The following is a 17,411-nucleotide window of genomic DNA, read 5'->3' on the forward strand; positions in this document are numbered from 1 at the left end:
GACTTGACCTGAACGACCTCCACAATGCCCTTGCAGATGTCGGTGGCTTAGTAGCTTATAACAAATTTTCACACCTATGAGAGGGAATCTCCCTACTCATTTTAGGGCCTAAACTATCCTTGCATGCTTTGAAAATATAAATATGAAGAAAAGCATTGAAAAATCTATACAAAAGAGACTAAGAGCTGAGAATCAAAGAAAGAAAAACAAAATATTATTAGTTTCACAATACTGATCCTTACACTTATGGTACACAAGCCTACGTGAAAGTCCTTCAATTAAATGAAAAAAATAAGTAAGTACCTGGTCCATTTTATTGACTGCAACAGCTAGCTGTGTCACTCCAAGAGAACGCACTAATAATCCATGTTCTCGAGTTTGTCCACCTGTCTCAAACCCAGCTTCAAACTCTCCTCTGCTGGCATCCACAACCAAAATAGCTACATCAGCCTAGATTAAATATATAAAATAATAATAAAAAAACAAACGCACAATTAAAACTGTGTAACAGGTGGTAACAATTCAAGTAAACATGTCAATCAGCAATACTCCACACACAGTGCACTTTACACAGAAGCAATACTGATGCGCTTCAAATGCAATTGAAATAGATTGTTTAATTCTATCTCATGCCTACTTTGGTGAGGTGTTACGGCACTATGTCATCTCGTGTCATACACCACTACTTTACATTAAACACAAGCCAATACTTCGTGTGGGGAACCTGTCTTCTTCAGAGTACCTTCTGTGCTGCACAGACCTCTACTTAACAAAAGTGGACCATACTCCAGAGGTTTAAGAACATGTAGGAGCACAATGACCAGTTTTCACTGCTGGGTAAGCCCAAAACTCTGCCTGAGTCTGGACACACTCATACTGAGAAGCTGCAGAAGTAACAGATAAATCACCTCAGACAATTGGGACACGCAGTCTGCTGCATGTTAGATGTTGATATTTCACAATCTACTCAACACACTGCAACGTGCCAAACTCAGAAGGCAGAAAAGACAAAGTAGCCTATTACATGTTTTATCATCTCTGTCGTGACATTAAAAACAAAGAGGTAACATACAGTCTACGGTGCTATAGAAAAGTCAGCATGTAAGCACAGGTGAAAAAAAAAGAAGGGGATTTTGCTGTCAGTATAAATGCTGCTATGTAATATGTATATGTTTGCTAAAAAAAACAAAAAAACACTTCATGCTTTGGTAAGTAACAGCCAGTTAGACCATCACCATGCACGAAGCAACAGCAACAGATGTGAATAATAAAGGTATTGCTGTCAAAACAGCTGTATGACAATCAATTTCACAGGATAGTTGAATTAGACATAATGGAAAGAGAAGAGAAAAAGCCATGCTCTCTCTCTTTTCTTACACAGATAAGCTTGAGGGCACCAGAAGAAGGAACAAAGATAGCATGTTGTCCTAGTCCTGAGTCCTCCTCCTACTGACCTAGATATAAATTCCCCACACCTCATATTATACAGAGAGGCTGTGCATGTGTGAAAACGGTGAAACAGCAAGGGATGATTTTCCCACAGCTCTGAACCTCAGAATTGCATTGTGGTAAACTTCTCCCACAAGAAAAAGGCATCCTGTATTTTCTAAATCATAAAAAAAAAAGTCCCATACCTAGGGACTTAAGTGAATTAACTGTATGCATCAAAAACCAAAGCCTGGCCCTGATAAGGCTGATTTGCATTTAGTTTAACAGCAGTTGGGGATTCACAGTGTAACAGAATTCCCCATGATACAAAGGCACAGGGACATTTCCATATTTGCTTCTTTCCATCCATTTCTTCAGTGCTGAGGCTACTCTAATTGGCACCAGAAACGTGCAGTTTCTGTGATTTCCTCGATAGGTTTCAGAATAGACTGGCCCTTCACAATCCTGAGAGCTGAGGGAACAGAGATACATCACGTCTTAGTTGGCCAGCCTCATCTTCTGCTGAATTGATGCAACTGCTGGTGGATCTGCAAGCTGCATCATAACACTTGCTGGCTGTATTACTTTTTTTCAAAAAAGACAGACCAACTTAAATAATTGTAAAGAAAATAATGAGGCTGAGTCATCATTTTCCGCTTCTGAAACTAAAAAGTCTATTTTAATTGTAAAAATCCTGACCTTCCTGCAATGTATGCTCCACAATATAGGTTACTACACATACCCTACACCATAATTTGAGAACTTCTGACTACCCTGTGGCCTAACCCTGAGTCACAACATCTGAACTCTTACCCAGGCTTTGCTACAGAGCTAGCACATGGTTTGGGGCAAACCAGTCTTCCTATAGCATAGTCCCTCTCTCTGTAAAACTACAGTAACAGTATCTATTCTGAGATTTTAAGATAACACTCTCACTTTTTAGATTGTAATAACAGCATGCACAAAAGCCTCCACATGGTAACTTAGAAAAGAAAATCTGTCACAACACACCAACTTTTCAACTTCAGAGAATTCATTCTACCATTTTAAAAAAGGGTGCCTTTTTAAGTGGAAAAAAAAAATCACACATTTTGTCATTTAACAACGTGCTATCCTCCCTTATTTCAGTTATTATTACCATAAATTAAATAATTGACCTATATGAGAATATAGGTGCCATACTAAATTCAATGTGTAGTGCCCAATGCTTTTGATTTTACCTACCATTCCCAAAGCAATGGTGGCATGCAGTCCTACTGAAGAATACAGATGCATTGTGTGTGAACTCTGTTATCTGTGTTATGTTTAGTTATTCCTTATAAAATATATTAAATAGAATAATGCCTTGTTTAACCTAATAAATCTTTTTTTTTTTTCTTTAAGCTCAAAACCACTAAAAATCTTTACCTACAAAGCCAGGTTCAAATAAATTCTTGAGTAGGCATATGACACATTTGATTTGAATAGTTTTAAAAGCTCAACTGATTTCATCAAACTGCAACTTAGTATTCAAACTACTTCCCTAATAACTCTCCTCCAAATAGGTAGCTTACCAAAAAGAAGTAACTACCTTTAAAGTTAAACAAATATATTAATTCTAAAGTTTAGTAAGCTCACAAAAACCTATAAAAGATATTTTAGCACCATCAATGATTCCGTTTTATCTTAGAATTTAAAAGAAGAAGAAAGCCAATTTAAGAAAAAAAAATGTAATTAACACCATTGGAAAGGGAGTTTTAGACTCTCTCTACCTGGGCAGCTCCTGTGATCATATTTGGAATGAAGTCTTTGTGGCCTGGAGCATCCATCAATGTAATTACTTTAGTCTTTGTCTCAAATTTGGTCATGCCCACATCCATTGTTACTCCCCTTAAACAAAGCATACACACATAACACCATTAGTACTGTTTTGAAAGCTTCGGAAATATAAATTAAGCTATGATAAACACAATCATGAAATTATACATGTAACAGCTTTCATTTGATTCAGCCTGCACTGAAAATACTGAAAGAAACTTGCTTGCTGGAAAAGACCTCTAGAGCTGTTTTGAGTAACTCTAGTCACAAAGAAACAAAAAAATCAAGCAAAAATACCAACTCAGAGACTTTTTCCCATAAAAATGACAATTTATCTTCTGAAGTGAAGTCTGGATCTTAAATGCGTAATTAACGGATATTAAAAAAAATCATAGATGACTGGATGCAAGTTTTAAGGCTCATCACAGTATTTCCACAAACACCACCACCAATAATTAATAAAATACCAATAATTAATTACATGCCTTAACTGATATCAGGCTACTTCTAAAGACTGTGTTTAGTTGCCTCTGGATCTTCAAGTAAATAAAATAATTTATAATTTATTAGGATAAATTTGATATTCAATATAATCCAAGTCATGTGTGAACCAAAATTTCAGTGCTTAATTTACACTTCTGACACCTCTTTATACAAACAATTTAATATAGATCTTTCCCATACAGCAATAACCATGATGAGAAAAAGTTGGCAGAAATAAACTGGTAAGGCAGCTTTAAATGAACGTGGCTACTACAAGCATTTGTACATTGTAGTCCTTCTCTGCACTCCCCAGCACAGAAATATGTGAAGAAATACTCAATTTCTTGTACACATTTTTGTAATCAAACCAGGATATTATTTTTCTTTTGGTAACTCAGACAAAGCAAAATAATTGCTAGTAAGTATTGTGTAAATATCTTCATGCATTTCGAATATTTTTACCAAAGCATTATTAGTGGATATGTTTTTCTTTCAGAAGAACAGTGGTTAATTCCCATTAAATATATTTCTACCTTTCTCTTTCTTCCCCAGTTTCATCCAAGACCCATGCATAAGCAAACGAAGCTTTGCCAGCCTTCTTAGATTCCTGTTCGTATTTGTGCATAGTTCTTTTGTTCACATTTCCCAAAAGGTAGAGTAGATGACCCATTAAAGTACTTTTACCTGCATCAACATGTCCTATGGAGGAAAATCAACATTATATCAATTTTTACTAATTTACAAATTTTAAATGCACAACATGAAAAAAAAATATGCAAATCACATGCACCAATAACACTCATGCAATCCATAAGATTTTGACTCACTGACAGTTTACTGAAACAAGTAATTAGTGTGACAGCCATGTACCACATCCAAATCCATACTAAAAAGAACTGTAGGAATGAAATCAAACCAAAGTACATTTTTGTAGTCTGTCAAAACCAAGCTAAGTCAACCTCACAGTCTAGTCAAGGAAGTCTGAATGTGCACCCTCCACATAACAATGGTCAAACAGATGGAACTGAAAACAGTATAAGATTTCTCTTTCCTAAAGAGAGGCTAATTTTGTTTCTTTATCACTTCCAGATTCAATCAACGGAGTTTTTAAATCTCTATGCCTAATATGTAATTAACTGTATTACCTATTACCACCAAATTTAGTAGTTGCTTTCCTCCTTGTCTCTTCTCCAACTCTGCTTTCACATCTATTTGTGGTTTTGTCTTGCTCGTCTTTTTTACTGGAGTAGGCACGGCATTCTGCTCTTCTGAAACCTGCGCTACTTGGGGTGAAAGAGCAGATTTTGAGACTGCCTCAATTACCCCAGAAGTTATGCTAGCATCTTCATTTAGCAGTCCTTTTTGAGGTGTGTTAGCATGGCCATTTTCTTCAGCAATCATGCTGGGAAAATAAAACAAAGGAACAGTGAATGCAAATGTCAAAGAAGCTGCAGAAATACAGGAGAGAAATGGAGTTCTCCCTACACTATCACAAAAGCCCCAGACAAATATTATCTGATAAGTAGAAACAAGCCCATTAAGGTGGAAGTGATAAGCAACTGGATGCAAACTACACAGATACCAGCTCTGAACATCTTGCAAGAGACATACTGTGTACAGAAGCAAGATAAGAAATAATCTTGTAAAATTCATGAAACTCATATAAACAAAAGCTTCTCACAGCCACTTCTTTTGGCAGGGAGGGAAATGACAAACTGCCATAGACATGGTCTTCTCTGAAGTAAGAGCCCAAGTCAGCTTTGAAGCATCCTAAAACAGCTTTCACTTAAATTAAAAGTACTGCAGCTGAATGCAGTGATATTCTACTGAGCGAACACCAGCAATACAAAGAGTAGATACTAAGTGTATCTGAGCTGAAACTTAACAAGCAATGTTTGCATACAGCCATAACAGATATGCCACGTATCAACACTGAGAAAACCTGTTTTATGTACAAAACAAGGCATCTAGAACTACAGATATTTGGATTTCCCAACTCACCTTCTCTTCCACCCTGTTCTACCACAAATTACTATACTAACGCTAATACTAAATATCTTGAATGTATTATTCTCCTATTAACTAAGTATCTTGAATACATTATTCTCCTATTATTCTCACACTCTTTCTCTCCCATTTATAAATAAGGTTATTTTCATAATTCACATACATGTTCTGAGGATATATTTGATTTTCTTTTTAAGCTGTTATGGCAAAGATGACCACTAAAAGCAAAACCTAAATAACATCCTCAAGACAGCAAAAGCTTTCTTCCTGGCTGACAGAGCTCCATGGTGAGTCATTAATATATACAGCAAGACAGAAACAGAAGCAGCTACTACAGGCATCAGAACATGTTATGGCAAGCTTCAACACACAAACCACTGGCCATTCCAGTATTTTGAAAGTTTCTCTAAAAATTCTTCTACAAGAAGCCTTCTACAAAAAAAAAAAAAAAAAACTTCCTCCTCTGGAAAACTGGAACCCTTTTCAATGCAGTACCACTGTGGTGCAGGCTACTTTCTATGGAACTGATTCAAGCAGTCTTTCAGAGAGCTACCAAAAGGAAACAGAACTGTCTTCATGTCCAGAGTGAATTTTTCACTCTCCGCTTTTCATTTACATACCACAGTTAACTTCACAATTTTCCTCTTTTCAATTTTTATAACCAAAACTACTTATTTTGGTACTTCAGAATCCCATCTCACAGAATCTTCATTTGATAATACAGACAGAAAGCGAGTAGTAATGTTGCATTGTATCAGCTTTCACAGGAATATTTGCATTGTATTAGTCCCTTTCCATTTCCTGAATCTCAGGAAACAAAGGAGTCCAGCCATGTTAGCCTACTGAACAAAGCAGTTCATGAGTTATAATCTAGAACATTAAACCCAGGAAATATTCAGATTGAATGCAAATTTAGCCTCTCTACCACCAGTAACCAATGCTGGTCATTTTATAAGGCCTCCCTTTTTTAACTCAGTTTCAGGACCTACCTAAGTATCTGGTACTGTGGCAGAATGATTAGTTTCGACATCTTTTTTGTTATGCCCAAACCCAAGTTTTTGCTCTAGATTGTGAGACCCCAAACCAGAAATGTGAACACTTGTTTCTTGGCTACAGTTCCACAATCCAAGGTTGGGATCTTGCATCAAGGGTGGACATACAACCACAATTTTCTTAAATTAGCTACACATCAAACTTAATTAGTGCCAGCCATGATGGTTGCAGGGGATGGATAGTACCTGTGCTGCTGCATAGTGGATGCACAATTCTGTTTAAAGTTTATTTACATAAAGTTACCCTATCAACATTTTCTAAGCCTTTTAAGGGAAAAAAAGTCAATATCAATCTACACCTTTGGTCACACAGTCATGACACTTTTGATTTGACACTCAGAAACCAGTTGTACTGTGTCATCAAGCATAGCCTTTGACGAGCTCCGGTATATAACATCGTACATCGACAAGCTGAATGCACTTTATAAGAGGATACAATTAATTTCCTAAACTTCCCAAATCAGTGACTCATCATTGTCTTACATGCAGTTATGAGAAAAAGGCAATTACACATGAGCTATTCCAAGGAAAATAGTCACTAGTTGCTCATGCTTTCTTTTACTGGAAAAAGAAAAGTGCATTTCTATCAGTCTGAACAGAAGTCTCTTTTTTAAATTCCATTAAGTTCAAGCTAAAAATCTACTGTGGAATGGCACGACAACTATTTTATCCAATGTTTCTTCACAGACATTTTACTTCATAAAAACTGACTGAAAACAATCAAGTTGATAGAAAGCAATATGCATAGAATTGCAGTGACAGAGCTTTCTACATATTCTAGCAACATATTTAAAAGCACCTACATTATATATAGCACACCAGACCAGTTTGGCCTGAACCATGTATTAAGAGAACCTAATATATTTAAAATTCAGTTGTGTTAGAAGTCTTCCCAGTTGTGATTGAAGTTTTCCATCAACATTGACTCATTTTTTTTTTCCAGACAAACTTCAGTTCACTGTCAGCATAACATCTATCACTTTCACACTGAAACACTCTTTCACACTGAAACACTACTGGTTATATGCAAAAGTCATACTGTAATACAAATATGATATTTTATATCGATATCAATTATTTTTCCTTGAAATTCCAACATTTTAAGTTCTAGAGAGAAGTATCTGTATAAGAAGCAATATCAAAAAAGCCTTTGCATTTGCCAGTCCCTTCTCTCCTTTTCAATGTCTGCATTAATTTTAAAACCAAATTTTTAAAAATGAAAAAAATTAAAAGGAAGACATTTAGATGAAACTGCAAATAATGTAACCCAAAGCCACGTTTTCCCTATAGCTTTCCAAAATACATTAAAGACTGTCACATCAAGCCTATTAAAAGATGAAAATGTATTTTGAAAGACAGGTTATCAGCAAGCTTCTAAATTATATTTGTTTAACTAATATTTTTTTTTCTAGTCTCAGACACTCAGATCTTCCTGTAAGTCAAAGCCTAGGTCAGGAAGGATTCCAAAAAAACACAATAGACATTGAATGGCAACATTCAAACTAATTACAGGACCTCAAAGAAACAAGGCCTGATGAAACAACTATTCTCTCACTAACAAGTACCTTCTGGTGTGACTACCACTGCTAAATGCTGTCAAATAGTTTGCATTTGGGTGGTTCAAAGAAAGTGCTAGACATACCAGTAAAATAATGAGTGAAACATGACTCTAGCTGTCATGACATTAGGCCTTGCTACTATTTCAATGGTATAATATTTGAAACTGTTAGTAGACCGCTCCATTTAGACTTCTACAGGTTTCAGATATCACCATGTTCTAGAAACCTGAAAACAACCTGTTCCATGCTAATGCAAGACTCACTGTTTCAGAAGAGAAACATCAGAATGGAGAGAGTGTATGATGTACTTATACACCATCTCATCTTTCTGCTGAGCTGTGTCAGGGAAAAGGAGAGGGAGTTTGTTACCAGGTACCTGAACAGGAAGATGCACAGGTGAAACGTACAATTCACATCTAACAGAAGCACATGCAGTTAGATGCAGGAAAAAAGACTTTGATATGGCAACTAGATATGTAATTTATTGAAAGCTTGATAACAACTAACAGAAGATCAGAAAAATGCTAAGGAGCTTCATCTCTAACGGTCTAAGGAATGAATGATATTGAAAATTCTTTTCAGTCTTTCCCATTGAGATTTTTCATAATTAGTTAATTGAAAATTTGTCAAAAGACAGAGCATATAAGAGAGCGCTCTAGTACGTGATACGTTGCTACTGTAGGCAGTTGATGGTATAAAATAATGGTCAAATGTATTAGCAAACATCTTTGGTAGCCAAGTTCCAGTGTGGTCTGAATTATGTTGAACCACCACATCGGGAATAATTTCTACTTGGAGGAGGAGCAATTCCTAGCCAATTGCTTGCATCTTTGTATAAGAACTTGTTCAAACTGCCAAGAGCAGATTTGGTTCGCCAACATCCGTGCCCTTCTGCTACACCACTACTAGCTCACTAATGTGGAGCCATTGAACTGATTAACTCTGGACTTCTTTGAAAGGACAGAACAATTAAGCACCTCTACTTACACTGAGCTCACGTACTACAGCAGGCTTGACCACCAGCAATTCAGTCACAGATGTCAAAAGCACTTACCGAAGCTTTTTGTTAGCAAATCAGAAGACATACAGAAGCCTGGCAAGAACTACTATTTAGCTGAAATTAGAACTGCCAGGCTAGAAACATCCTATGTTGTCTTGCCAAGACAGACAGTAAGGGTAAACTGAGTAAAATATTATGGTTACATTGTTTTCTGGAAACAGTAAGAAATACTGAAATACAACATATGCTGTTAAAAGACATGTTAAAAGACTCTAATCCTCATACAACTGTGTTTACTGAGGTTCACACTACCGGGCATTCAAAGAAGAACCTGAAAGTTTATCTTCTGAAGATTAACTCTGCATAATTTAGGTTTTAAACATTATTTTCAATCTTCTAGTCTGGATGCTTAGTGAATTATTTTTATACAACCGACTCTTTCGGAGTACTTATAGTCATTACAGGAATGTCTACATTTATTTCCCCTTTCAAAATTATTAATTACACAATATTGGTCAGGCTGGTTAAAATAATCACCCCTTTTTGCTCACAACCTTTTCTTGTTTCCTTCTTGATTTAACAAGAAGAAAAAGCCAGGTAATTAGTTTTGCTAGAGCACCAGAAAGGCAGCTTGTCAGAAACGAGCAAACTCCATTTTCCAGAGACAATTCTATTAAGAACACATGGCAGAAGCAATCAATGCTCAAAGCAATTCATGACTTCTAATAATCCGTTTACATAATAATAAGGGAACCTTCATTAAAATGAGATCATGCCTCATAACAAGATTTAACCATAAAGACTGAGTAGATAGCCAAAGAATGGTTACTTTTGTTAATGCTAGGCCAGGGGTTTTTAAAAACATGGTCCAAGAATCATGTTTAAGATCCTGTAACAGGTGACAACAAAAACTAATTCATACATGCTATACAATCACCTTCAATGGTGTCTGCACCAACACCACATAAACATTCAGGAGTGCGAGCAGGGGGCATAAACTGCAAAGGCTGATAAATTACAGGTGTTTTACAATTTAGATTTTATCAAAACCACTATGAACACTGTGCTTTTGGTCAGTGAAACAAAACTATGTACTTAGAAATCTGTATTATTACAAACCCTCTGCAGTATACTTCTCAATGCATAAGTAACATAAAGAGAGTTTGAAAAGAATTAAGAGAAAGAGTGTCTCTTAGGCATTAATAAACAAATTCACTGTGTTCCCTGACAACTCATCCTCGTGTAAACTGTCAATAATCCAGAAGAAAAAAACACAACACTGATACTCATGGAATTCGGGCAGGGAAAAATATCATCCCCCCCACCCCCCTTATTTGTTTCCTTCAAGTTTAGAAGTGGATGAATAAAAGCTATAAAGCCATTACAGGCTTGCAACACAATGCTAGTGCTTCACATAACTTCAATATATTTAGGACAGACTTCATGCATAAACTGGACAGGAGCTAGTCAAATTTCATCTGTTAGGAAAAGAATCAGACAGAGCAAATTACACTGTCCTGGAGCAGAGAAGGAAAAATAAGACATAAGCATGGTCAAGGCTTCCTCCCCCAGTTCTTCATGTCAAAGTCCTAGTGACTTGACAGTGCCTCTGGCAGCCTATAATCAATAGAAGAAAGGAGACCGTAACAGTTTCCTTGAAGCATGGGTCTTTAGACATGCAGATAATTTCACAATTTCAACTGGGCTTTCTTTCCTAGTCACTGATTGGTTGTACTCCAAATCTCATTCTCTTCTTTTCCAAACCACTCCATTCCTATTTGTTCTAGCTTAAAACCAAATGCCTAATGTCCCTACAACTTCTACAAGAAAAGAGGTTTCTTCTTACTTAGCAGTACTGCTGAAACAAGCGAGGAGAATTAAACACTTTCATAGTGTCAAGGATTTAAACCAAGAGATTATCAGCAAGTCCTGGAGAGGTGTTTGTTTGTTTGTTTGTTTTTTTGTCACAAAAAAACACTGTGTCAATATAATGGAAGCGAGCATGATACAAACTATTTCTAGGTCCATAAAGAGAAGTAGAGTTGCTGAGAGCCATGTTAGAAGCAACTGTTTTCCCTCAAAGACTGAGTCACCATTAGTATATCCAGGAATTATTCCAGTCTGCAAATGAAAAAGCATTCTTCTCATTTCATCCTTCCCTATGGAGCTTACACACACACACACACACGGTGTGGCAGTCACTAAATAATAACAGAGATACAAAATTTTGGACTTTATATAAATATCTTAAATAGTCATTATTACAGCTAAAAAAATGTAATCAATATCATCCCCAGTGATCTTCTGAAGGACTAACTGGCAGATCCTTTTCACTCCCTTTATGACTCCTTTCTTTTTATAAAATTTTACCTAAATCATTGTAATCCACACAAGTCACCATAAAAAACTCCAATTTGTAAGAGGTGTAATAGGAACACAAAAGATGAAGATTCCATTAAGTTAATAGAAATTTAATGATCAAGTCCAGTTGTTACACCTAGAGTCACTAATTAGCAGAGATGAGGAGGGGGAAAAACAAACAAACAAAAAAACAAACAAAAAAAAACACATTGTGCTCCCTATGTGCATTTCAGATCTCAAATAGCACAGAAAGAATTTTGAAAGTCCCAGGAATTCTTCACTTAGTTTATTGCATCTAAGTAGCTAAGAGACATCACTGTCATTCAGCAATTGCATTTAGAAGTTTTAAGGAAATAATGACGTCAGTCTTACATCCTTGTATTAAATGCACTGAAGAGACTATGTAGATGCATCATAATGCTTTCCACATAGTTTCACCAAACATGCACAAGATACTGTAAAGTAAAGACCATGCTATCCCTCTTGCTCCCAAAAATGCTTTCCAGATCAGAACTGTAAGCAGTGCAGGCTGAGGTAGGGATGGTGGCAATGCTCACGCTTGCAATTTTTTTTCCTGAGCATAACTATGGAATTTCTTGCCATACAGTAGCAAGATTGTGCTCAAAACCAGAATAAGTACAACCAAACAAGAAAAATCCATTAGCCATTGTTAGTTGAAACCAGCCCAATCCATAAGAAGCAGTGGGGCACAGAATGCTACATGCAGTGACGTTTCATAGAATGTATTCCCAATATGCTTAACCTGTCCTTAATACATTTATTTAAGCATTGCTGGCTACTGATGTAGATGGACTCTGATCCACCATGTCTGTTTTCATGCTCTTACAAGAGCATCCCCCCAACAGTTCCAAGTTAGGGTAAAATTAGAACTACTACTCAACTACGCTATTTTAGCTAAAGCGTAAGAGGGACTGACTTCTTCTCTATAACAGTTGTACCCCGAACACCTGTTAAAGTTAATAAAAGCTGCAGAGGAAGGCAAAGTTTAGCTATAAGTGATTATTTTCCCCATAAATTATTCTTAAATGTATTACTTCCTTTGAAGAACAAGCATTTGCAGTTAAGATTTATTGATTTCATAATTCCACTTAGAGAACTAAATTTAAAATAAACGAACCCCAAGAAAGTTCAGTATTCTATGAAGCGGATGTTTAAATAATCTGACTAGCTGATATCTCTCTGCACTATTCATAGTGAAAGGATTTGTTAAACTCAAAACGTGAGGTACCATCTTCTGAAAGTAATTGTGAGTCAAACAAGAAGCTGAGATGGTTAGTTCTGGAGAGTGACACTAAAACTGCTGTAAAAATAGAAAAAAAGAAGAAGAAAGCTTGCTACAGGTGCATCAGTCTGAAAGAAGAGCTGCTGATGTACCTTGATGTATGAGGGCTTTGGCTTACCATGGAACTTCAAATCCCATAGACTGTTTCTTTCCAGACACTGTCATTTTGGTAACTTTTGGCACAATTTCAGATTCCATTCTGGCTGACTGGGAATCCCTTGATTTTCCTAGTAATAGACAAAAATAAGTTTGAACTTAATGTTGTGATTAACAGGTGTTAAATATAAAGCTTAACAAGTTACATTCCTTTTCATCAACCCAAAGATACCAGTCTGCGATAATGATGAAGTCTCACACTTCAGTCTTTTACTTTTATCTGTTACATATTTATTCAAATTAATCTACAAACATTTGTATTTATTGTGAAAATCTTATCTGTATCTCCAAGTATCTCCTTGACACCCACACCATTTAAGAGCTTTGCTATTTTGATAGCAGTTCTGCAGAATGCCAGAAGCATTTTATACAATACAAGGATGAAGAAACGCTTTGCAGCTGCTCACTAGCTGATTAAGCTAATTCTTATTTACAGTTTTTCTTTTGCCTTAACATTGGCAAGCCTCAAGGCTACAAGTTTAAACCAAAAAAAAAAAAAAAAAAGCAACAACACTCGTCTACCTGAGGTACTGCTAACAGCAGCACAAGCTACCAGGCCTTCCCTGAGACCTGTGAACAGAGTTGTCTCCTACCAAGTTACATCAAAGAAGCCAAGAAATACCCAAACTAGCTATATATTTACTATGAGGAAGAGTAGTATAAATAAAAATAGTAAACTCTCTCTTTTCTTTCCATGACCCCCTCTTTAATATGTTAAGTAACTCCCTTCTCCCTTTCTTTATGGCAAAACACTTCCAACTTTATACAGTATGAGTGACAATGACTGTATCTTGTGTTCTGAAGGACATTATATACACAGAAAAGCAAAAACAATAACCTGAATTCAGGATTAAACTGAAAGTTTGAAAAAATCTTTACCTATAGACGCATCTGAAAACTGGAAAAATGCTGATACTCTTCAAGTAATACCCTGATTCTGAATACTCACAAACAAGTGAAGACTTATTTTGAAGAACAAGTTAATTTTTATTTATTTATTTAAAGTATTTTAGATTACTACTGTAAGATGAACTGTTGGAGTCATTTGGTCTTACTCATACAGATGAACTCTTTATTGCACTCTAAAGTATGACAGCTACACCTCTAAAACCTCATGATCATAGTGCTTTGCAGGTTATATATAAAGTTATGGTCAAGCCTGTTGAAGGTATGTTTCAGGTACAGAAACAGAATACCAGAGACATGTCTACAATATATAGCACACCAAAAAAGATCTTGTGCAACTTTTTTTTAGTTTATTTAATTTGGTCATCACCTCCTTCATTTATCTTATCTGTTGATACTTATTTTAGTTATATGCTGCCTGGAGATCTCTGGAAGAAGTACTTTGTATGCATATTATTAATAGTTACTTACAAATTATACTAAATAAAGAAAAACAGTAACAAGGAAATAAAGGCAATACCAGAAATGATGGTTAACAACAATTATATATTATAAAACTGTCAAAAAAATAATAAAGATTCAGGATAAAAAATTCTCACATTAAAGGACAAGGACTACCAGTTAAAGATTTTGTTTCATATTCAAGCTTCTACACAGGTCACCTTTACCTATTTTTGAATGAGAAGTTACTCACATGAGTTACAGAAAAAAGGTCATTACTTTTGTTGCCAACTTGGTATGTTTTTTTCTTACTTCAATTCTAACAATTTTCAAGCAGACATCACCTTCAACTACCAGTTAAACATGAATGTTTTACAAGTCATTTGAAAGCTGAATTACAGTTAATTCTCAGAAAATACCATGTTTGGAGTCTGGCTGCTAGGAATTAAAAATTGCAAAAAACATAACGAACATGAAATTAGATTAGCTGAAAGAAAACAAGATAACAATTGTTATCATGTACCTTGCATATGACTTGCAATCTATTTGCAAAATTTGCTATATTTGATCCAAAATCAAAAGTCACTGGATATAAAAAATACATCTTCTGTTATAAATTCAGAAATTAAGCTTTGATCTGTACAACTGTTGGGGTGTTTGAGACTGATCCAAAGCTAAATGTACAAGGAGATGAAATACATTTAATGAATCTAGAATTTGACTTCTATTTCAGAAGTACTACACTACTCACTCTCTAGATAAAATCTAGAAGACCAGACGACTCAGTGATGCAGTTTTAATGAGACAGCACAATTCTGTCATAAGACTATGTAATTCTTCAGTTTGCAGTGAGCATTTTAAATTATGAACCCTCAAGAAATATTTTGTGAATTGATATTTTGTGAATATCAATGAAGTGATGGTGTTAGGAGAGAAGGTTCCATATGTGAAACACTTAACATCGCTACGAAAACAGGGTTGAGCAGAAACAACTGAAGACTAAAACACACGACACGACAAATGAAATCACAAAAATCTAAAACTAGAGAAAAAGGAATAAAACCAGAGGAAAAAAATAGGCAACACTAAAAGGTGAACGAACATTTAAAAAATAAAATTACAAAGACCAAGAAAAAGTAAAATAATTGTCCACTGGCAGCACAGTTTGTTGCTGTCTAAAGAAGAAAAAAACACTTATATCAGTATAGGTGGACTGAAGAAGCAAACCAGGATCGCATATAAGGGCAAACCAAACCATAGAAGATAACTGTGGAAAGGTTGCACTCAAACAGATGCAACAACCATGTTGCAAACAAAAATCATTAGTAATACTACTGACAGAAGCATCAAATATCATTTTTTGACTCCGGTGTTTTTATAACCAAGTACAATAAAATCAAACAGTTCATTTGAGATAAGGACCAACCCTGTTTTTTGTACTGCAGGTGCCATTAAAGATTAATAATTATGGGCTTCAGTACGAAGGACAGAAGCCCAGGAAAGGAGTATACTTTACTATCTAATCTATAGGGCACTGGAGAAAACTGCATGATAAATGCTTATCTGCTTTAGCAGACAAAGCAAAAACTATTCAACACTTAACAGATCAAAAGCAAATCCTTAAATTGCACCTTGGAACTAAAAGGAAGTCAATGCACAATGCTGATACAATTCTTAAGAGAAACACTTCTGAATAAGCAAGCAGAGTACCCTATAGCAACTGAGGTCTGCTACAACCCTGGAAAAAATATAGGGGTGGTAATTCCAATCTGATTAGGAAAAGAGCAGCTGCAAGAAAATCAGCCTCTGAGGGGAAAGGATATAAACTTGCCTAGAAAGTCTTGATAAACATTCTTCATGCCCTGTGCAATTTGGACCTTCGTAAGTGCAAACGTAAGCAACTAAATGTCAATGTTTCCTACACCAAGAGTGCATAAGAAATGGAGAGATACTGACTTTTGCATCTTTAATAAACTCCTAAAGAATCCCCAATACCTCCTTGCTATGCTTCACTTTAGTTTTACAAAAAGCAAAAATTAGAGTGAATCATTCATAAATTACAAAAATATAAAGGCTTGTCAGTATGATAGTTACCACAATTCAAAATGATTAAAAAACAAAACTTCCAGTCTATTTTAATATTTTAAGCAAAGTAGTTTTCAGACAGATACTTGCTGTTGAAGACTACATTGACATCGCTGCACCTGTATACTGTAGCTACGAGTCAAAACAGTAACGCAAAGCACAATATGCATTGATGTACTTTGCCTCACTGTCAAATGAGGATGAGCTTAATACAAAAGGTAACAAAGACCTCCGCTGAAGTTACTCCAGTATAACTATGGCAGTGTGTGACAACTTATCAATGACCATCTTTCCTCTCTTTGCTTCTCCCTTTCCTGTGGCTGCTCTGTGGTCTTCCAACTGAAGATCCTTCTGATTTGGTCAAAAAATTTTACTAGTGGCACCCTCTGCAACTTCAAACTAAAAGTGACAACTATTGCAACTGCAATTAAAAGTACAACCCTGAAATCTGATGGCAAAATAAAGTATTTGCAGTCTGAAAAACAGGAGGCAGATACATATATACAGGAACCAAGTGAAACACCAGAACAGTCCTTAAAAATGAAAATAGTCTCTCTGGACGTTCACGGTAGAAAAGCAAAAGCGTGTGGATAAAGTCAACCATCTTCCTTTACCACAAGCAACTCCCCAAATTTTGGGCTTCCTTTGTAAAAAAAAATGGTTGTAAGGATTACCTGTAAAAGATTTAAACAAACAAACCAACAGATTATTTCAGCTTCTTTATCACATATAATGGGCTTGAGAAGTTTTTTTCAGTTTTTGTTTGTTTACTTACATTGAAAGTAACAGGAAGGTAAGAACTGGTCTTTAACTCTGTTGGGGGTATGGAGGAG

General features: G+C 35.7%; 1 protein-coding gene across 2 annotated transcripts in view; it reads right to left on the bottom strand.

The window, feature by feature from the left end:
- The window catches only part of HBS1L (HBS1 like translational GTPase), a 61,445-nt gene that overhangs the window by 11,914 nt on the left and 32,120 nt on the right, over positions 1-17,411 (bottom strand). For both annotated transcript variants that reach the window (XM_040550973.1, XM_040550974.1), the window contains 5 exons: positions 13,109-13,217; positions 4,854-5,110; positions 4,242-4,407; positions 3,180-3,297; positions 304-450 (listed from right to left, as the gene is read on the bottom strand). In XM_040550973.1, coding sequence (XP_040406907.1) covers positions 304-450; positions 3,180-3,297; positions 4,242-4,407; positions 4,854-5,110; positions 13,109-13,217 — 797 coding nt within the window. The remainder of the gene's footprint in view (positions 1-303; positions 451-3,179; positions 3,298-4,241; positions 4,408-4,853; positions 5,111-13,108; positions 13,218-17,411) is intronic.

This window comes from Cygnus olor, chromosome 3 (assembly GCF_009769625.2).
Source record: "Cygnus olor isolate bCygOlo1 chromosome 3, bCygOlo1.pri.v2, whole genome shotgun sequence".
NCBI classification, from domain to species: Eukaryota; Metazoa; Chordata; class Aves; order Anseriformes; family Anatidae; genus Cygnus; species Cygnus olor.